We start from the raw sequence: 23,187 nt of genomic DNA, 5'->3' as shown, positions 1-23,187 counted from the left end.
TCTAGGTGAGGCCTTACTAATGATGTATAAAGCTGCAGTATGACCTCTGGACTTCTGTTGCTTACACTTCTTGATATAAATCCCAATAATCTATTTGCCTTATTACGTACGCTTAGGCACTGCTGTCTTGGTTTAAGGTTGCTGCTCACCATAACCCCCAAGTCCTTTTTGCAATCTGTATGGGTAAGTTCTACATCATTTAATTTATAAGTACTAGTGTTATGGGCACTCCCGAGCTTCAGAACCTTGCATTTATCTACATTGAACTGCATCTGCCACTTTTCTGACCAAGAATACAGTTTGTTTAAATCCTCCTGAAGTTCCATAACATCTACGTTTGAATCAATTATCCTACCTATCTTTGTGTCATCGGCGAATTTGCTCATATCACTAGTAATTCCCTCATCAAGATCATTGATATATACAGTGGACCCCCGCATAACGATTACCTCCGAATGCGACCAATTATGTAAGTGTATTTATGTAAGTGTGTTTGTACGTGTATGTTTGGGGGTCTGAAATGGACTAATCTACTTCACAATATTTCTTATGGGAACAAATTCGGTCAGTACTGGCACCTGAACATACTTCTGGAGTGAAAAAATATCGTTAACCGAGGGTCCACTGTATTATGAACAACAACGGGCCCAAGACTGATCCCTGTGGAACACCACTTGTTACAGATCCCCACTCGGATTTAACGCCATTTATGGACACTCTCTGCTTCCTGTCTGTGAGCCATGACTCGATCCACGAGAGCACTTTTCCCCCAATGCCATGAGCTGCCACTTTCTTTAACAGTCTTTGGTGTGGAACTCTATCAAAAGCCTTACTAAAATCTAAGTAAATAATATCAAATTCTTTATCGTGGTCAACAGCCTCAAAAGTTTTACTAAAGAAAGTTAATAAATTAGTTAGACAAGACCGGCCTCTTGTGAATCCATGCTGAGTATCATTAATCAAGCTATGCTTATCGAGATGGCTTCTTATAATCTCAGCTATAATTGACTCTAGTAATTTGCCTACAATTGAGGTCAGGCTTATTGGGTGGCAATTATCTATTCTGAAGGGTAACCCACATGTAGACAAACAAGAAAACAGCATGGTAATAAAGTTGGTAGAATTACCGACAATATGTAAAGTAAAAGGACACAAGTGCAACTAATGTGACATTTATTGTGGCAACGTTTCGCTCTCCAGGAGCTTTATAAAAATAGGTTGGACAAATATAAACTGGAATGAGGCAGGTTGTTTCAGTGTTCACTCTCTGTGCTTTGTGTAGTATAACAGGGGAGACTATGTGATGGCAGGGTTTATTGTTTTCAGGAGGATTCTTGCTAAGACTTCGGAGATGGTGAAGCTGCCGTTGTTTTGTTTAATTGTATTCGAAACAGCGATCAGTGCTGATTCAAGGCACTTGCGTGTGCCTACTACTACTACTACTACAACTAGTGAACATCGAAATGGTACCTCACTAGTATTCACCTCACTCTGAGCCTTTATATACCCTCTGTGTCCATGTATTGTTTGTAATGGCTTGATAAAGCTCCTGGAGAGCGAAACGTTGCCACAATAAATGTCACATTAGTTGCACTTGTGTCCTTTTACTTTACAAGAAAACAGCAGTTGAAAAGAAACACATTTCGACTCCCAACTACTGAACTGATGAGGACTCCAGTTTCTTGTTTACATGTGGTATACCCTTCAGCAGTGACAAGTATTCATTACAATTTTATCTTCATATACTACCTAAATGGTTAAAGAGCATATAATTTCTAGCACTGAATACAACTTACTTGCATGTAATTTAATAATTACCTGGAGTACCTTGGTTTACCTAAATAAATAACTAAAACCCTTGCTATGAACCTTTAAAGCTTTGTTGAAGGGATGATAAGGATGATTTTTATTCAGATTATAAACCTGGGGGTAGTAAACCAGGATAATCAAATAAAGTCATGTCATCTGACTGGTTTAATTTCCACTGCCCGAAATGCCTCGGTATGATAGTGGCTTTCTTTGCTCCAATCATATTATGATATGTAAACACACATTTTAACCTTAGCAAAGAAATAAATATTTTATTTATTTGAGTCCTTTAGTCCTCTCCCCCAGGATGCGATCCACACTAGCTGGTTAACACCCAGGTATTTACTTGCTGTTAGGTGAATGGGGGCACCTGATGCAAGGAGTGGAAATGTGGGGCACATTTCCACTAGTCTGGGGATCAAACCCTGGTCCTTCAGTATGTGAACCACCCGAGCTACAAGCCACGAATACGCTTACCATTCAAATATCCATTTCTGAATTGTTATTATTGCATTCATGGGGAGTGCTAAACCCATAGGGATCATACAGTATCTTGGGAAATAAGAGGATTCAGGTTTGATCCAAGGAAAGGCCCAATTCATTGGATGAAGAACCCCAAAACGGACGTCAAGGCCCCATTAGGGGAGTCATTTCTGAAGATTTCAAATATATTTAATTCACGAAAAGGACAACAAACAGATACAAAATTATAAAGAATGAGCAGCATTCAGAACTTAGCTGCGACCTCAGCAATTTAAAAGAAAACCCAATACACTACTATAATAACAAAGCCCAGTTATGGCGCCCACCAGGTACAGTAATTACATGTAAGTAGTTACAATAATTACCTACTTGTGGCTACATTGATTCCCTAGGCTCGTGAATTATACTGTTGTGGAAAATAAGCAAATAAAACATTTAGCTCACCTGATAACTCTTTTAGCTAAGCCGAAAAATACACGTGTTACTGACATGTACGTGTTGACTGACAGTAATAATAAGTGTTGCCAGACACCAAAGGTTTAACAAAACCTTGGTAATACAACAACAAACTTTTTCTATAAAAATAACTGTAAAATAGCTTAATATCACAAGACTGTCAGAAGGCTTATTTTTACTAGCACATGACGATATTTTTATTATTATTTACATTAAATTTTAAGACACGAGACTGCATACCAAAAACCATTCCTAAACGAACGCCACGTAGGATGGTATACTGTTAAGTTCATAGTAATCAAATAAATCTGTTTCTTTAAAACAAACATGGATATTACAATTAATATAACAGTTTGCTTGTGTACAGATGTGATATGAGAATACAATTTTAGTATGCACGTAATCAAAGAAAACCGCCTTGCCATGCGCGCATTTCGGTCATGTACACTTTTTTGCAAAGGTCTAGAAGGCCTGACTTTTTTTTTGGGTTATCTTAGATCATTTACACATGTATGATAATTGTACTTATGTGTACCTGTGCCTAAATAAAGTTACTTACACCATGTAGTAATCATGTACATTTGTAATCAAGAAGACCCGGTCCTCATGCGAGTTTACCGATAATTTATTTCTAAACACCTCCAACATTACGCTGGTTTTGTCATGGACATTGAATTATGGTGTGCAAATGTAAGAAATATAATCTAAAAAAAAACCAACATATATTACCCGAACGTGATGTAACCTTACTCCACCAGCAGTTTACCTGGAGAGAGTTCCGGGGATCAACGCCCCCGCGGCCCGGTCTGTGACCAGGCCTCCTGGTGGATCAGAGCCTGATCAACCAGGAGGCCTGGTCACAGACCGGGCCGCGGGGGCGTTGACCCCCGGAACTCTCTCCAGGTAAACAGGGTAGACAGGGGACTGGTGCGCTTTTGTTTACATTCGATTCGTGATTGTTTTCGTTAGCTGATGGGCCCTGACGTGCTACACGTCCTAAATAAATGTAATATTTCTTTGTTAATATCTATATAAATAGCAAATCGTATAAAAATAACATTATGCTTGAATATATTCTGGAAAGAATGCTAGGATTTAAAAAGAAAATAATAATGTGTGATTTCTCAGGACCTGATCTTCTTACTAACCTCATATTTAACCAAGGATAACCTCAGTCAAAGTGACATTCCCACACATAATATGTATCTGTTCTTGTATGAAAATTCAAATCTAGATACACTTTACAGATTGCTGATGGCACCTGTCAACTGAGAAGGATGTTTCACTGTTTTAAATAAAAAACTGAGTAGATCCACGGTGCACGGCTACCCTATTCTGAGTTACTTCATGAAATAAGAGCAAGTTATTTAAATGAATGCGTGATGTGAATAGTTGGCTATGACGTGTATGTATATATGTCGTGCCGAATAGGTAAAACTTGCAATTTTGGCTTAAATAGCAAAACTCTTCTTGCCGAATAAGGCATGCGAAAATTTGTGTATGCAATAATTTCGCAAAAAAAAAAAATCTGAACCTAACGAAAAATATATATTTCACTGTGTTTATTGATTATTAAATAATTGTAAACCTATCTAAAATATATTTAGCTGGATTAGGCTAAATTAAATTGAGCTTGTTATAATAAGGTTAGGTAAGTTTTCTAAGGTTCTTTTGGTACAAAATTATTAATTTTTACATTAACATAAATGAAAAAAAATATATCTTCAAATGTTTAAGATAAAATTTTAGAAAGAACTTAATTTTAAAAGTGTTCTTGCTAATTGACCAGTTTTATATATTCGGCACATTTTATATATATTATATAGGCAAAGAAGGGAATGTGCGAGAGTATAGTGGTACCAATACTTTTATATGGGTGTGAAACATGGGTTGCAAACGCTGCAGCGAGGATGAAGCTGGAGGCAGTGGAGATGTGTCTAAGGGCAATGTGTGTTGTAAATATTACGCAGAGAATTCGTAATGTGGAAATTAGGACGACGTGTGGAGGTTCTAAAAGTATTAGTCAGAGGGCTGTTGAGGTGGTCTAGTCATTTAGAGAGAATGGACCAAAGTAAAATAACTTAGCGTATAAATCTGTGAGGGAAGGAAGGTGAGTCCGGGGTTGTCCTCGAAAAGGTTGGAGGGAGGAGGTAAAGGAGGTTTTGTGGGCGAGGGGCTTGGACTTCCAGCAAGTGTGCGTGAGCGTGTTAGACAGGAGTAAATGGAGACGAATGGTTTTTGGGACCTGACTAGCTGTTGGAGTGTGAGCAGGGTAATTTTTTGTGAAGGGATTCAGGGAAACCGGTAAGCCGGGCTGAGTCCTGGAAATAGGAAGTACAATGCCTTCACTTTAGCACTTTAACGGTGAGGTTTGGGATATTGACAGTTGGGAGGGGCATCTAAACTGTCGTATCTGAGTACCTCTTCAAACACAGCGGTTATGTATGAATGATGGTAAGTGTTGACTGATGAAGTTTTTTCTTTCTTTTTTGGGGTTTTCTTTTTGGGTTACACTACCTCGATGGAAAACGCCCAAAGTGTTATATATATATATATATATATATATATATATATATATATATATATATATATATATATATATATATATATATATATATATATATATATATATATATATATCGTGCCGAATAGGCAGAACTTGCGATCTTGGCTTAAATAGCAACGCTCATCTTGCCATATAGGACAAGTGTAAATTTGTGTATGCAATAATTTCGCCAAAATCATTCTGAACCTAACGAAAAAAATATATTTCACTGTGTTTGTTTAGTATTAAATTATTGTAAACAAATCTAAAATATATTTAGTTGGGTTAGGCTAAAATAAATTGTTCTTGTTATAATAAGGTTAGGTAAGTTTCTTAAGATTTTTTGGTGCAAAATTAAAAATGTTTACATTAACATTAATGAAAAAAATAGATCTTTAAACGTATAAGAATTTTTTTTAGAAAGGACTTAATTTTAAATGAGTTCTTGCTAATTGACCAGTTTTACATATTCGGCACGACATATATATATATATATATATATATATATATATATATATATATATATATATATATATATATATATATATATATATATATATATATATATATATATTATATATACCTGGAGAGTGTTCCGAGGGACAACGTCCCCGCGGTTCGGTCTGTGAACAGGCCTCATGGTTGATCAGGGCCTGATCAACCAGGCTGTTACTGCTGGCTGCACGCAATCCAACGTACGAACCACAACCCGGCTGATCAGGTACTGACTTCAGGTACCTGTCCAGCGCCTGCTTGAAGACAGCCAGGGGTCTATTGGCAATCCCCCTGATGTATGCTGGGAGGCAGTTGAACAGTCTTGGGCCCCTGACACTTAGTGTTCTCTTATCATACTAGTGGCACCCCTGCTTTTCATTGGGAGGATGTTGCACCGTCTGCAGAGTCTTTTTCTTTCGTAGGGAGTGATTTTCGTGTGCAAGTTTGGTACTAGTCCCTCTAGGATTTTCCAGATGTATATCATCATGTATTTCTCCCTCCTGCGTTCTAGGGAGTACAGGTTTAGGAACTTCAAGCGTTCCCAGTAACTGAGGTGGTTTATCGCAGTTATGCGTGCCGTGTACATTTTCTAGGTGAGCAATTTTACCTGCCTTGAAAGGTGCTGTTAGTGTGCAATATTTCAGCCTAGATAGAACAAGCGACCTGAAGTGTCATCACGTTCTTGGCATCCCTGGTTATGAAGGTTCTCATTATCCATCCTGTCATTTCTCTAGCAGATGCGACTGATACTAATGTCCTTGACATTAGTTTTTCGCTCTATTGTGTGGTTGGAATAGGTAAACTGGTCAATTAGCAAGAACTCGTTTAAAATTTTCTCTTATACGTTTAAAGATATATATTTTTTCATTAATGTTAATGTAAAAATTAATAATTTTGTACCAAAAGAACCTTAGAAAACTTACCTAAATTTATTATAACAAGCGCAATTTAAATTAGCCTAATCCAACTAAATATGTTTTATGTAAGTTTACAATAATTTAATAATAAACAATGAAATATATTTTCTCGTTATTTTCAGATTTTTGCGAAATTATAGCATACACAAATTTTAGCTTGCCTTATTCGGCAAGAAGAGCATTGCTATTTAAGCCAAAATCGCAAGTTTTACCTATTCGGCATGATATTATATATATATATATATATATATATATATATATATATATATATATATATATATATATATATATATAGAGAGAGAGAGAGAGAGAGAGAGAGAGAGAGAGAGAGAGAGAGAGAGAGAGAGAGAGAGAGAGAGAGAGAGAGAGAGAGAGAGATAGAGAGAGAGAGAGAGAGAGAGAGAGAAAAAAAAAGAGCGAGAGTGCATTTTTTATTGTAACTGCTTACCTGTTTTTAACTTTTAAACATTAATAATTATCACAAGGACCCCAATGGAAATACTCTGACTTTTTTTGTTATCCTAGGTTCCTACATATATGGTGCTATGTATGATATTCTATGTAATTGTGTATTCTTGAATAAACTTACTTAAGAGCGCGAGGGAGAGTAAAAGATGGAGAGCAAGAGAGCGAGAGCCCGTGTGGATTCATGTGTGTAGGGTGTGGTTATGAACAAGGGGCGTTGTCTTTGATAAGGTAACGGAGAGCTTTCAAATTTGCAAGAATACAATGAACATTAAAATCCCAATGCAACTTTGAATATATATACATATTCTTTCTTCTTTCAACGTACCAGCCGTATCCCACTGAGGTGGGGTGGCCCAAAAGGAAAAACGAAAGTTTCTCCTTTTAAATTTAGTAATATATACAGGAGAAGGGATTACTAGCCCCTTGCTCCCGGCATTTTAGTCGCCTCTTACGACACGCATGGCTTACGGAGGAGTATTCTGTTCCACCTCCCCATATATATATATATATATATATATATATATATATATATATATATATATATAATCATAATGTAAAAGTAAAAAAAAAAAGCAACATATTACTCACTCACATCTGAAATATTTCGAGAATATGGAGTCAAATTTCTATCCTAAAAAGTTTTTTCAATATTTATGGGGAGCGCTAAACCCGTAGGGTTCACAGGAAGCGTTAAACTTATGGGCCAGTGAAGTGCTAAACTCGTGAGGGGTCACGGGGTAGAGAGCACTAAACTCTTAGGAATCATATTACAGAGCCTGGGAATGGAAGTTATGGACAAGTATGTTTACCTCTTATTCAGTATAGAGCATACAGCAAAAAGAGTTGTAAATATCCAAATATATCTCATGGTTTCGAAAAAAAATCGATTTAGATTTTTGCCGACAGTACCAAGAGAACATATGGAAACACGAAAGACCTTAGAGCTAGGCACCAAAAAGAGTCAATAGGAATATAAATGAATACATTAACAACTTCTACCCCTACATTCCTCAATAAGTGGACCAACAAGCGAAAAAGTCATATTTGAAATACAGTACTGAAAATATGAGCCTGGCGTCTCTTCCCAAAGGAAAATCATTTTAGAAAGACGTATGTTCGTCTCTTCCTTTATTACCATATTAGAGAAAAATGTCACAAGCCAATAGTAAATATATATAAAAAAAATACTTCCAAAAATACAGAGAAATTTTCCGTGACGTACAAGTAACCGCAGTTACTCGGCCTGGATGACTCATGCTTCTCTTGTGTCAAGCAAGAGTCTATCATAATACAAGAACTTATAACAAAGCTACAAACGGTAATCTATAATTTTAATCTGACAACGTCTGTAAAGAAGGAATATAGCAATAAAAAGAGTAGAAAAGAGCACAAAATGCTTACAGTGTTGGTGAGGAGTGAGTGATGTAGCTGCCAGCTGAGCTCCAGGTAAACAACTGCGACCAGCTGGAGCAGCGAGACACTGTTGCCAGATCTGTGTATAACACCTCTCCTTGCAACGTGTCATATGCATTACTATTACACTCAAAGGTGTAGCGCTAAACTCTTAAGGGTTATAGTCTAGCATGGTGGAAGGCAATCAAGCTGGATCCAAGGGAAGGGAGTGGTAGTCCTAATTACTTGGATCAAGAACATCTCACCTGCTTTGAGCTGCCAACGTCAAAAATTCCAAATTTTCCTAATATTAAGTCTTACACCACATTATGTAATGAATATAGTGATTACCCTTCAGGCTACTTGTATTTCTCATGGGGTTAGATTTGTTCTGCGGTCGCTATCTAAAATCTTAGAAATATTGATCGCCAGGTGCCACAATGCATTCTGTTCCTTCCTACCTGGCACTCACACCTCTACATATTTTCTCTATATTATTATATTTAGTGGTAAGCACTAAACCCATAAAGGTCATACAGCGCCTAGGTGAGTAGAAGGTAATCAGATTAAATCCAAGGAAATGGAGGGTAATTCCAATTCCTGGGATCAAGAGCTCTTCACTGGCATCAAAGCACCTTCCTTGAAGTGTACTTTATAGATATTTTTATTTTACCATTCTTAAATTTTACATCTATTATCAATATAATATTCATCCTTAAATGTCCCCTTCTAGAGAGGAGCATTGATGACGAAGGGTTCTTAATCCATGGAGTTTGAGCTACCTTCCCCCTGCTTGGATCAAACCTCATTAATTATTTCCCAGACGCTGAATAACCCTTACGGATTTTGCGCTTCTCCATGACTATAATATAATAATTCGTAATTGCTGTAAACATCTTGAGACATGACCGTAACATGCTTGCACGTAAATATTTAAGTTTATTCAAATTATAGACCCTATCAGCATAACTTCAATCGTGGGGAAGTTGATGGAATCAATAACTGCTGATGCAATTCTATATAATTTGATCAACGAATCTCAGCACAGTTTTACAAATAATCGTTCTAGCTAATCATTCTCACTAAGGCTCTGGTGCCTGGTGGTTAACGCTCTCGCTTCACACGGTGAGGGCCTGGGTTCGATTCCCAGCCAGAATAGAAACATTGGACGTGTTTCTTTCCACCTGTTGTCTATGTTCCCCATCAGTAAAATGGGTACCTGGGTGTTAGTCGACTGGTGTGGGTCGCATCCTGGGACACTGACCTAAGGAGGCCTGGTCACAGACCGGGCCGCGGGGGCGTTGACCCCCGGAACTCTCTCCAGGTAAACTCCAGGTAAGGTATTCGAGGTGGTAGACCAAGATAAAGAATGCGATATTATGTATATGGACTACAGCCAGGCTTTTTTGATAGCGTTCCACACAAAAGATTGAATTAAGAAATTAGCGGCACATGAAATAGAAGAAATTAACTCCTTGGTCAAGGTTAGGTTAGGTAAGGTTCGTCAGGAAACAGTACATGTGTTTCCCGTCGCGGGTCTTAGTCATATGATAATCCGCCGCTGGAGCTTTTGGTCATCTGACCGAGGCCTTCCGCTGGCTTACCGGTCCACCCCTTTAAAAATTAAGAGTTCTAAGTTGTGTTTCTGGGTCAAGGGATGGCTGGCCGATAGGCAACAGTTTCATTAATAAGGAGAAATCTGAATGGGCACCTGTTACAAGTGGTGTGCCACAGGGGACAGTCTTGGGACTTTGTTGCTCACAGTCTACATGACCTACACTGATGAGCAAATAAACAGTGACACAAGTAAGTTTGGCAATGATACTAAATTAAGCTGTCAAACATTTTCTGATGTGGACACTGGATTACAAGATGACCAGGATAGGTTAATGTTGTGGTCGGAGAAGTGGAAGATGCAGTTCAATGCAGACAAGTTTAAAGATCTAATTCTAGGAAAGGAAATAACTATGGCACTTACAAGCTAAACAATATAGCTCTTAGTCAAAGTGAGTGCGAAAAGATCTAGGAGATCTGGTTAGTAGAAATTTAATGCCAAGACAACAATGCATAAGTGTTCACAATAGAGCAAACAGAATTCTTGGTTTAAAGTGTAAATATTAAAGGTCCTATGGTTATAGGTTATACTTTAACTAAGCAGCGGGTTGAAAATGTCTAACCAAGATAGGACTCACAACAATGGATTCAGGTTGGAAAAACTTAAGATTTAGAAAGGATATTATGGAGTATTTATTTGATAATAAAGTTATAAATGAGTGGAACAAACTCCCAGTAGATAGCGTCATTGACGCAAGAATTGTGGGTAGCTTTAATATAGGTTGGACGGATATTTCAGTTGGTGTGGGTGAAAATTGACCTAATTTGCCCGAAATACATAACAAGGGGTTTTCTGTCTAGTAGTATGTCACTGATGTCAGTTAGGCCAGTATACCCTGTACTTGTACTTGTAGAAATAAAGATTAGTATTATTATAATGTTCTTTACCTGGGAGTTAGCCTGGTGTTGTAGGTCGTATTCTCGGGAAGAGGTAAATCCAAAGGAAAACCAATCAAAGACTGGGTTTTCTTGGTTACTACCCATCCTGGGTAATAATCCGCAAAAAGTAGTCTTCTAAGTTTTTTAAATAAATGTAGAAGTTTTCTTATTCGAAGCTATTGTTTTTAATAGATGTAGAAGTTTTCTTATATTACTCAAGACACCCCTTTTAAAAAATCTCATTAATGAAGTTAAAAGAGAAAATGAAATTTGTTAAGCGTAGACTAATGTGAAGAAAATATTTGCTCATAGCTGAAAAAGACTGTTGAAATAATTAACCCCGAAAGAAATAACAGCTCATTATAACCCAAGAAAGCCACGGGGTGTGGCTTATTTCTGTTAGGGTTATTAGGTTCCCCGGATCACCTAAAAGGCTAACTTCAATGGGTATTTATCTGCTTCGGTGAACAGGGTAGCAAGTGTTAGGAAACTTGTCCAAACGTCTTTCCCTTTTCCTCCAATGCTTGCATTAATGGGGAAGCACTTAACACGTAGGTTCATACAGCCCCGGGGAGACTGGAGGACATTTGGGTTCATTTCAACGAAGTGGAGCACAGGTGTCCCGTAGCTAGATTGCTACCGCACTTCGCTCACACACTGAGATCCGGGATTATGAGAAATAAGATTTTGTTTGGACTTTTAACCCTGGAGGGTTAACTACCTAGGATGACTCAAGAAAGTCAGTGCGTTATTGAGGACTGTCTGTCTTATTTCCATTGGGGTTCTTAAATCTTGTCCCCCAGGATACGACCCACACTAGTACACTAACACCCAGATACCTACTTGCTCGTTAGGTGAACGGGGACAACAGCTATAAGAAAACATGCCCAATGTTTCCACCCTTTCCGAGGATCGAACCACGGACACTCAGTGTATGAAGCCAGAGCGTTGCCTACCAGGTCCCTCACCAGTATCAAGGGCCCTCCCTCCCCTGAACTAGGGTCTTCATGGTTATCAGCCAAACATTCTAGGGATTGTTAATCAAGAGGGGCTAGTATTCCAGGATGTTACCCCCCCCCCCCCCCCCAAAAAAAGCCAAGAAGTTTGGTTTATTTCCACTGGGACCCCAGCGAAAATAAGTCACTTTTTTTTTTTTTGGGGGGGGGGGGTTATTCTAGGTAATTTACATATGTTAGTAACTATGTATGACAATTGTATTTATGTATACCTGTGTCTAAATAAACTTAGTGTTTTTTCCAGGATGCGACTCACAACAGTAACTGCCAGGTACCTATTTACTGCTCAGTGAACAGGGGCAACACGAGTTTTATAATAATAATAATAATAGTAATAATATTTATTTTTTTACAAGTATGTACAATGTATACAGGCCTAGCTGACATCAATGACCAGTGGCGGATCTACATTTTTAGAGCCCTGAAGCTTGAACTGTTATGGGAGACCCCTTCGCAACCCCTTCTCAAACAACAGATCAGTGCCGGATTTAGATGAAGAGAGGCCCTAGGATATTCCATTTGTGAGGCCCCACCTCAGTCCCCCATTCTCACCACTGGAGGATAATGGTAGAGGGTTTTAAACAAAATCAGCGAAGCTGAGGATGATGACGGGTGTTTGAAACTCCGCAATTCACAATTTCTCTAAAGGACAAAAGATGTTATTGTTAAATACCGTAGTGATTGAAAAAAAAAACATAAATATTAAAATTAACACTGTGAAAAACTTTTGCAATAATCGAACTTCGTAAACATTTTGTGGAATAAGCAGGAATTTTTAGGAAAATGAAATTGTAAGTTTACTATTCTTAAAATACATAAACTCTTTTAAAATACATATTAAGAAATAAAGAAACTAGTCATCACATACACTCAAAAAAAGTTTTTACTAGGTTTCCTCATAGCAAAATCATCCAAAACTTCATTAAAATTTTTTTGTCTAAGTTTGTCACTTTCAATGTACAGAATGTTGAGTGTGGACGACCTCTCTGGAGACATTGTGGCCCTTAATTCATTTTAATTCTTTTGAGGCTTGAAAAAGACTTCTCTCCCGAGCAGTTAGTGACCATTAAGCTAAGAAATAGCCGCAAGACTAAAGTGAGTTATGACAACATATGTAAGGCCTATGACAGTGTCAAAAATATTATACACCTTGGCCGGAGGCTTCCTAAATTTCGTGGCCCTAGGCTTCAGCCTGCCAAGCCTATAGGTAAATCCGGTACTGCAGTATACCAAAATTTTAAAGCAATGTGGACTAAAGTCGCTTTTGGGGTCCCTCAGGGATTAGGCGCCCTGAAGCTTAAGATTTATATGGATCCGTCCCTGCCAATGACATCCTACTGTAAAGGAAGTACTTTGTTATGCAAAGCATTTCAAGCAAATTAGGTCAATTTTGTCTCCAGGATGTGACCCACACCAGTCGACTGACTGGTGTGAACAGGGACAGAAGGCATCGTAACGAAACACGTCCTAGTTTCCAACCGTACCGGGGATCGAACCACGGACCTCAGTGTGTGTTAGGGCGCTATGTGATAATGGATAACTGTCCTCATCCCTTCTGCCCAGGACCAGAATTTTACGAAGGAGTTAATATCCTCACTAATATTAATTAATATACAGATCAATTACAGGCCAAGAGCTGTTATCCTACCTCAGCTCATTTCAAAGCCCTGCTCTAAGGTATACTACCATCCCCCAGGATGCCACCCACACCAGTCGACTAACACCCAGGTACCTACTTACTGCTAGGTGAATAGGGGAAGCAGGTGTAAACTCCCAACGTTTCCACCCGGCCGGGAATCGAACCACGGACACTCGGTATGCGAGCCTAGCGCGCTACCAACCAAGCCACGGGTTGGTAACTCCCCCCCCCAATGGGGGGGAGCAAGATTCTATCCTAGGAAGACAAGAAGAAATTTAATTCCTGTGATAAAAAGCTCCTTTGGTGCAGCAAGGAACCTTCCCTAAAAGAAACATATACAATTATTAAAAACACATATAATTATTAAAAACATATACAATTATATTATAAACATATACAATTATATTAAAAACATATACAATTATATTAAAAACATATACAATTATATTAAAAACATATACAATTATATTAAAAACATATACAATTATTAAAAACATATACAATTATATTAAAAACATATACAATTATATTAAAAACATATACAATTATATTAAAAACATATACAATTATTAAAAACATATACAATTATATTAAAAACATATACAATTATATTAAAAACATATACAATTATATTAAAAACATATACAATTATATTAAAAACATATACAATTATATTAAAAACATATACAATTATTAAAAACATACAATTATTAAAAACATATACAATTATTAAAAACATACAATTATTAAAAACATATACAATTATTAAAAACATACAATTATTAAAAACATATACAATTATTAAAAACATACAATTATTAAAAACATATACAATTATTAAAAACATATACAATTATTAAAAACATACAATTATTAAAAACATATACAATTATTAAAAGTTAAAAAATACTTTGCTATTCATTTAAACCCCATTATTATTTAATAATAAAATATAATAAAATGTAATAATGATAAATTAGTATTTATTACCATATCCGTAGGAAAGCGCTAAACCCGTACAATTTATTCAACGGCTGGGAAATTGGAACTTACCTAGTTCGAACCACGGGCAGCTCCAATACCCTGGATCAAGATCCCTTCACCATCACCAAGGATGGAACGTGAGAAATATTACCCGAGGTGAGTAATGGACGGGTCATTAAGAAGCGCTAAGCCCGCAGGGGTCACGCATCGCCCGTGGAATGGCTAGCCATGGTCGATCCTACGTGGTGCGTGGCTCCAGTTCCTTGGATCAAGAGCTCTTGGAGGGGGGGGAGGCGGAGTTTGGGTGTCACAGTCTGGCACTGACGATATTGATGTTCAGATACTCACCCACTGCCAAGGAAGTGAGGTGCCGCTGTTTACACAGGTGCCGCTTTTTACACAGGTGAGGTGCCGTTGTTTACACAGTTGCCGCTGTTTACATAGGTGAGGTGCCGCTGTTTACATAGGTGCCGTCTACACAGGTGCCGCTGTTTACACAGGTGCCGCTGTTTACATAGGTGCCGCTGTTTACACAGGTGCTGCTGTTTACATAGGTGCCGCTGTTTACACAGGTGACACGCCACTGTTTACATGCAGGCGAGGCTCTGTTGTCTACACACAGGTGACGTGCCCCTGTTTACACAGGTTAGGTCCTGTTGTCTACACATAGGTAAAATTCTGTTGTCTATACACGTATGAGATTCTGTTCACACACAGGTGAGATCTTGTCTACACAGGTGAGATCTTGTCTACACACAGAAGAAGTCCTGGTTATTTTTCCGAGTTGTGTAGTAGTAGTAGTATTATAATCAAAGAAAGCGCTAAACCGACAAGGGTAATTGTGTAGTAGATCAGTTCACCAACAGCTTAGCTGATCAAAGACCGGGGCCGCCATGGTAGATCTTTTTTCCCGTTGAGAGTCTGTTGGTTCCCACCTCAGTGGGGCAGCGGGCCTCCAGCAGCAACAACCTGGTTGACCATTATTTTAATCATTGGGGAGCGCTAAACCCGTAGGATAATACATCGCCTGTGGGGGGATGTGAAAGGTATTCAGGTTCAATTCAGGAAACTGGAACACAGATTCAATTCCCTAGATCAAGAGCCCCTCACCAGCGTCAAGGAACATCTGAGGGGCCGCCTGGTTGACCAGGCAAGCACCAGACGAGCCTGGTTCATGGCCGGGCTCCGAGAGTACTAAGACTCAAAACTCTTCGAAAGAAGATTTTTTTTCTAAATCGGTTGGTTTCAACGGTCGTACTGTTGACAACAGTGGATGAAGGACACAATTTAGAACTAGCCTCTAACGCGGAATTAGACAACACACGTGCAGCACTTGTCATATTTATTTGAAGACGTTACGTCCACCCGTGGCTTCATCAACTCAATACAAAAATGGTACGTGAAGACAGTTGATGAGGTAATCAGTCCCTCAACCTTGTTCTGCAACAAAATTATTTTCTTCGCATACCGTTACTGAAGACAGCCAGATCTGGGCTTGAGGTTATATGTGTGTCATCAACTGTAAAGAGAAAATATATTTTTTTAAGTTGTTGGGTGGTGTGTGATAGGTCATTGACACTCGCTGGCGTTCAAAGCATTTTTGACAAGATTCCCAGCAGAGTATTTACAGTCCTGGGCCATTATGGTGGGTCAATGACACTCGCTGAGGTTAAGAATACTCTTGACAAGATTCCCCAGTAGAGAGTATTTGCAGTCTTGGCCCAGTATGGTGGGTCTATGACACTCGCTAAGATAAGAATATTCTTGACAAGATTCCCCAGTAAAGTATTTACAGTCTTGGCCCAATATAATAGCCACTGTTAGTAAATATCACAGTCAAATACTGCGAAATGATGCCAACTATAGAAAAATACCCGCCTTTTTAAAACGTTCGAATCTCGTTTCGGAAAAGTTGAGTAAAAAAACAGCGTCAGTCAATATATAGTTGTATTGTAATCACTAATTATTATTATTATAATCAAAAAGAAGCGCTAAGCCACAAGGGCTATACAGCGCTGCTGTAATCACTAAATGTAAAGTAAAAGGACACAAGTGCAACTAATGTGACATTTATTGTGGCAACGTTTCGCTCTCCAGGAGCTTTATCAAGCCAAGCTTTATCAAGGCTTGATAAAGCTCCTGGAGAGCGAAACGTTGCCACAATAAATGTCACATTAGTTGCACTTGTGTCCTTTTACTTTACATATTGTCGGTAATTCTACCAACTTGATTACAATCACTAAATGGCTGGTGGCATGACTCTCGGTGTAGACCTCCACGATAACTATCAGTCACGTGCAACACTTGTGTTGGAGTAGGTTTTTATACTCTACCTCCAGCGTAATTATCTTCAGGTGGACATTATAAGAGAAATTATGATTATGGTGTTTCTATTTTTCTTTTTTTCTTTTTTTGGCTGTCTTCGAGGTAAGTGCTCCGGAAGATGTTAAAACTGATTAGTAATTTTATATTTTGTTATCCTGTCTTGCCTATATACACTGGCTCCCTTACTCTTGTGCGTTAGTTATCTAACATGGTTATACTCATAACCATAATTTTTAAAGGGGTGGACCAGTAAGCCAGCGGAAGGCCTCAGTCAAATGACCAAAAACTCCAGCTGTGGGTCATCATATGGCTAAGACCCGCGCCAGGAAACACTTGTCCTCTTTCCTGACAAACGTTATACCTACCATCTTGTGGGTTAGTGTGACTATGTAAATGGTCCAAGTCGGACCGAAACGTCGTCCTAAGCTTCTCTCTCCCGGGTTATTCGTGTATTGTTCTACTCACGGTATTGTGCCATTTTGTTCTACACCAGTAGATGATAAGCCGTCAATAGCTCTTCTATCATATTTCTGTAATCACTGTGATGACTGCCCAAGAAACCTGCACAAGTGCTCTTGAACGCCACCCAAGAGGATCAGTTACTAACTTCAGAATTTGAGGTCCGACGAAGATACCTTCTTTCCGCTTGGCATCAATAACTTTGGAAAGCCTCTCCTTCAGATAAGTCATACCCAGCTGCTTCTTTGTCCGAAGCTTTGACGAAGTTTTTAATGAAGCCTAGCTTGATGTGAAAAGGCGGAAGAAGTATGTCTTTTGGATCGACTAATGGCCTCTGTTGAAAGTTCTTCACGCCTGCCTCATCCGAACATTGAAAGTATTGCTGCGTTGTATTTCGACTGTCCCACAGGCACAGGAAATACTAATACTTTGTAAATCTACTCTGCAGTTCCAATAATAAATCTATTATTTTTAGGCCATCACCGATTTTCCACCCATATTTCTCATTTTCAGTGACAAAGCTTTAGCATTGTATATATTTCTAACGAGAGCTAAAGACAAACTTGGTAAGGTGTTGCCATTGAGATGCGAAACTGCCTCTACACTTATATTGCTGGAATCAATACACAAAAGCCACACTGCAGGATTACGATGTTTGCTGAAAACATCGGAAAGGCCATTAACATCACAAGAGTAACATGGATTCTTCCAGTTTAAAGTAACTTTCTAGGCTTTTATGTCGCTGTTTGAACAAACAAGCTTGAGTCAGGATGTAATAATAATAATATACTTATTTCTACAAGTACATGTACAAGGTATACAGACCAAAGCGGACATCAATGACATACTACTATATAGAAAGCCGCTTCTTATGCAGAGCATTTCGGGCAAAATAGGTCAGTTTTGTCCCAGGATGCGACCCACACCAGTGGACTAACACCCAGGTACCCATTTTACTGATAGGTGAACACAGACAACCGGTGTAAAAACACGTCCAATGTTTCTACCCCTTCGTCAGGAATCGGACCCGGATCCTCGCCGTGTGAAACAAGAGCTTTTGCCACCAGGTCACAGGGTACCGTAGCTAATTTCACTGGCGTAATCTTGAACCAAGTACCTCTGACTGTCCCTTGGATAAATCAAGATGGCGCACAAGATCGCTAAGGTTACAGAGCCACTATTATTATTATTATTATTATAATAAAAAAGAAGCGCTAAGCCACAAGGGCTATACAGCGCTGTACAGAGCCACTAGATGTGGTTCCTGGATAACTCCAAATCAGTTCAAACACGGAATGTGAGTTAGTAACTTCTTCATTAGCCAAGGGATGGTGGTACTGGAACAGGGAGTTCCTCTGAATGTTTCACCGGTCTGATTGCAGAAGGAAGATCTGGATATGTTATTTTGGACTTACTTTTTGATGAAAATTCCGACACTTGTGATCCAGAAATAATCCGTGATGTGATCCAATGGTTCCTCCATACCATCGGGACTGCAAATAGCAAGCATGAATTCCTTCCAGCAAACCACTCACTAAGGAGTTGGAACAAGTCACACAACAACATTGAGGCGCCCACAGCTTGTGCTGGTCTCCCACCTTCACACCAAAGTCGCAAAAAGACGCTGTTTTCACTAGAGTGATTCGCCTTTGTTTCGTCAGAGTAAGTCTGCCACATATATAAAAACATTACTGTTGTTTCAGCACTCAGGAGGCACTGTAGACTTGTAACTTGACTGTTGAAAATACGACTTATTCTGAAAAAAAAGAGAAAACATACACTCCATTATCAATAAAACAATTTCACAAATCCACAAAACCATAAATTATCTGCCATAACACGACCAAGCACTCATTATGCAATAATATGTTTGAAGACTAATTGGGGTGAGCGTGGGGTTCTGTTTCACAGAACTGTACGTGCCGGAGCACATGTATTTAAACGTGAACCGAAACCATTGTTAAGCAGTGTATAATAAGTAGGTATGATATGTGGAGAGTCTTCGCTTTCTACTTTTTCGTTGTTTCTTGCTATGTGTTGTTTTGGTGTTACTGTTGCTCTGCTTCCTCCTTCTTCTTCATGGTCGTCACACTAAGCATTACCGCTTTCAAGATGTTTTTTGTCTTAATTCAGTCATTACTCGTAGTATTATAAGTCCATAAGTTCAGATTCCACATATCACATATTGCTTAACTTAGTAAACGTGTAATGGTCATACAACGCCTGTGGTATGCTAGGTAATCAGGTTTGATCCGGGGACCAAGTGGGCAGCTCCAAGTCCTTGGATAAAGGGCTATTCAGTGGCATTAAGGCTGTAACAAATTCAGTGAGCTTTGCAGACCTATGTAGAAGCGTTCAGGTTGGTGGTGTGACAACATACAGTACCGTGACTTAGAGAACCGTGGTTTTGTATGTGTACTCACCTATATGTGGTTACAGGGGTCGATTCACGGCTCCTAGTGTGTGTGTGTGTATTCACCTATTTGTACACACCTATTTGTGGTTGCAGGGGTAGAGACAGCTCCTGGCCCCACCTCTTCACTGATCGCTACTAGGTCCTCTCTGTCCCTGCTCCATGAGCTTTATCATACCTCGTCTTAAAACTATGTATGGTTCCTGCCTCCACTACATCACTTGCCTGACTATTCCACTTCCTGACAACTGTATAACTGAAGAAATACTTCCTAACATCTCTGACTCATCTAAGTCTTCAACTTCCAATTGTGACCCCTTGTTTTTGTGTCCAATCTCTGGAACATCCTGTCTGTGTGAGCTGTGTTTTACGTATGAAGAGGTGTGATGAGTGTTGTGTATGAATGGTGCATAGTACATACAAGCTGAAGACAACACGTGTGCTAGACTAGGGTAACTTTATTGCAGGCAATGAAGATGCCCAGGTGTTGCACATGTCACGTCTGGCTTTCTGCTCGTCTATCTCCCTCTCCCCCCGGGCCTCTCTTTCCAACTCCCTCTACCGGCCCTTCCTTCATAAAAACATAATAAACTCTACCACTCAAATACCTGATGGTATCGCCACAATGGCAAACCATCGTCAGTGTGTAAAAACATCCGGATATGACGTCACTGACCAACTCTGTAAGGTAAGAAATTAACGCTGCTTATATACAATTGGCACTGTTCCTGGAACAGGGCTGGATTCTGAGTGGGGTGAATTTCGTAAAAAGTGAATTTCTGTTGGGGTTAAATTCGACAATAAGGATATTTGACATCAGTGAACTCCAGTTGAAATGAAATTCCTCTTAAAGGGAATTCAGTCGGAGTTAAATTCGGTAGGAGTGAAATTCGACTGGAGTGGTGTTCAACTGGGTGGCGAGTTCGACAGGGTGGGGAAATCGACAGGGTGGGGAAATCGACTAGTTGTGAGTTCGACAGCGATGGAGAAATATCGACTGTGATGGTTTTCGATCTTCTATCCTGCAGGGCATTACCTTCAGATTCGCCTGCAGAGGGATTCAAACATTCTTGAAGGATGGACGACTTCAAAAATGTGTGCGTCGCTCGCCACACGCTTCCACATCAAGAACTGTGATTTAGGCTTGAAGGACTCACGACCTCGTACAAAGGCTGATTGACTAATCACGCCAAAACTGCAGCCTCTTCTGTCTCCAGTGTTATATTCGCCTACATCTGACTGAAGCCTGTTTTGCAGGCAAAACGTTTCGTCAATAAAGACACACAGGTGTTACACACATGCCCTCTTTATCAACTTGCCGGTATCGTATACCATCAAGAGTATGATTATGAACTATGGAACAGCACCACAGTTGCATCAGGAAAACAGAGGACTAATCCCAGGATTCTGAAAGCAGACATTATACATTTAACTGATACTATGGAACCAAACAAGGGTATGTACACGCTGGTATGACCCATCGCTCGTACTGACACTATATAATAAAACTGTTTTCCCTGGGCTTCACCCCCGTCCATTCTCTAGCATTATTATTTCAAGACCTCTCCTTCCATGGCATCTCTTGTTTGCCTTGTGAGGTATTGTATCTGCGAATGTTTTGTATACTCGATGAAGTCTAGTTCTGTGCGAGACGTCGCAATAATGGTTTCACTGCCAATGTAGTGTCTTTCTAAATCCCGTCCACTTACGTAGTTTTGCGTCCCGAGTCACGATTCCCAGAGAAACGCTTCCACTTGTGTAAACTGAGGATAATTGTTTTCGTAAGATAGGGAGGACGATAAGAGGGATTATGAAGGGGGGAATATTAGGAGGACAATGAACGTCTGGGTAAGTACACGCAGACGCCCTCAGTAGGTTTGTAGACATACAGACGCCCTCACCAAATCAGTACCCCTTCACCAGGTCAGTACACATACAGAGACACTCTCACCAGGTCAGTACACACACACACACACACACACACACACACACACACACACACACACACACACACACACACACACACACACACACACACAGACGCCTTCACCAGGTCAGTACGTACACACACACACATCTTCACCAAATCAGTACACAGTATACATAGTATACGAACGTAGTATACGAACGTAGCATCGAATGACTAACACAAGGTCAGCATTTTTTGTAAATGTAATAATAATAATAATTACATACCACACAAAAGGGGATTATATACCTATTACGAGCACAAGTGTAGACTGTTGGGCTTCACACCTTGCCATAGCATGATAGCCAATTAGAAACGAGCAAAAAGGCAGCAGAAAGAATAAATGACTATATTTCCTTCACCAAAATACGCTGGTATTTACAGTGTATATAGCCTATGTACAGTATTTACAGTTATGTATAATGAGGCAAAAATGCAAGCACGAGACACGATAAGAACCGTAGCGACCAGCAGTGAAGGCAAGTCTATCAAAGGTGCTTCATGAGCGTCCCACGTCACTGCACAGCTTTGTCGGTCTTCCTTGTGATTGGCGGGTTGAATCAATGTATTGGTATTACGATGGGGTCCCTTCTCTTTAAACCCTTAACACCTAGTTCGCTGGTCGGGAGGCATACATATATGGGTGTGTGACATACGCCGAATAAAATGTAACATACTCTTAGCATGCCACAGTACCTCAAAACAGTAACTCAGAAGGCTATATGATGATAGTTATACATATTAATAACGACGAAAGATTTACAACAGTCACAACACCGTGGGTGGAAGAATTCACAAGTTACTCATGATTCAGAGAGGAAACTTCAGCCTACGTTTTGGTCACTGGTGCAAATAACCGGTGGCAAGCACATTCTCCACTGGGTCACCACGATGCAGGCCGAGGGCCCGGGCCTGCTTAGAGCTCAGGGTCTCTCATCACCAGGGTGTCCTTTGAGATCTAGTGGATGTTAGGTTACAAGATCTCTACACGTTGTAAATCTGCTGCTTCAGACTCTACTGGATCCGTACCATACGTGGATATGTTGCCCATCTTAATTCCTGCTCACTGGCCTGTTAGCGGTGGGTAGAAGCGTCCTCCAGGTACTACTAAAGGGCTCCAACCATTCTCCGCCGAGCGACTGAATCGAATAACGAACACGATAACAATCACTTGGTCAGCGAAAATAATAAATCCATTACTAAAAAGCCTGTCGTGCCGGGAGGATGCATCTTGCCCAACACTATTCACGCTAGAAATAACATGAACATTGTTTTAAATATTACTGAAATAGCCAGCACACCGCTAGAATGTCCGCAGAGTAGC

At 39.5% G+C, this 23,187-nt stretch overlaps 2 protein-coding genes across 5 annotated transcripts in view; one reads left to right on the top strand and one right to left on the bottom strand.

Moving 5' to 3' along the window:
- LOC128699362 (methyltransferase-like 26) overlaps positions 1-19,141 on the bottom strand; it is a 31,428-nt gene extending 12,287 nt beyond the window's left edge. The window contains exon 1 of one of the 4 annotated variants that reach the window (XM_053792028.2): positions 18,897-19,141. In XM_053792028.2, coding sequence (XP_053648003.1) covers positions 18,897-18,991 — 95 coding nt within the window. In that variant the 5' untranslated portion in view covers positions 18,992-19,141. Of the gene's footprint in view, positions 1-2,736; positions 2,851-8,574; positions 8,731-18,896 lie in introns of those variants that run through there. The other 3 variants (XM_053792025.2, XM_053792027.2, XM_053792026.2) reach the window with 3 other exon arrangements.
- The window catches only part of LOC128699359 (uncharacterized), a 27,700-nt gene continuing 19,539 nt past the window's right edge, over positions 15,027-23,187 (top strand). The window contains exon 1 of the mRNA XM_053792023.2: positions 15,027-15,100. Coding sequence (XP_053647998.2) covers positions 15,030-15,100 — 71 coding nt within the window. The 5' untranslated portion in view covers positions 15,027-15,029. The remainder of the gene's footprint in view (positions 15,101-23,187) is intronic.

Source organism: Cherax quadricarinatus, chromosome 61 (genome assembly GCF_038502225.1).
Source record: "Cherax quadricarinatus isolate ZL_2023a chromosome 61, ASM3850222v1, whole genome shotgun sequence".
NCBI lineage: Eukaryota > Metazoa > Arthropoda > Malacostraca > Decapoda > Parastacidae > Cherax > Cherax quadricarinatus.
The sequence above is the reverse complement of the archived record's forward strand: the minus strand, read 5'-3'. Positions and strand labels throughout refer to the sequence as shown.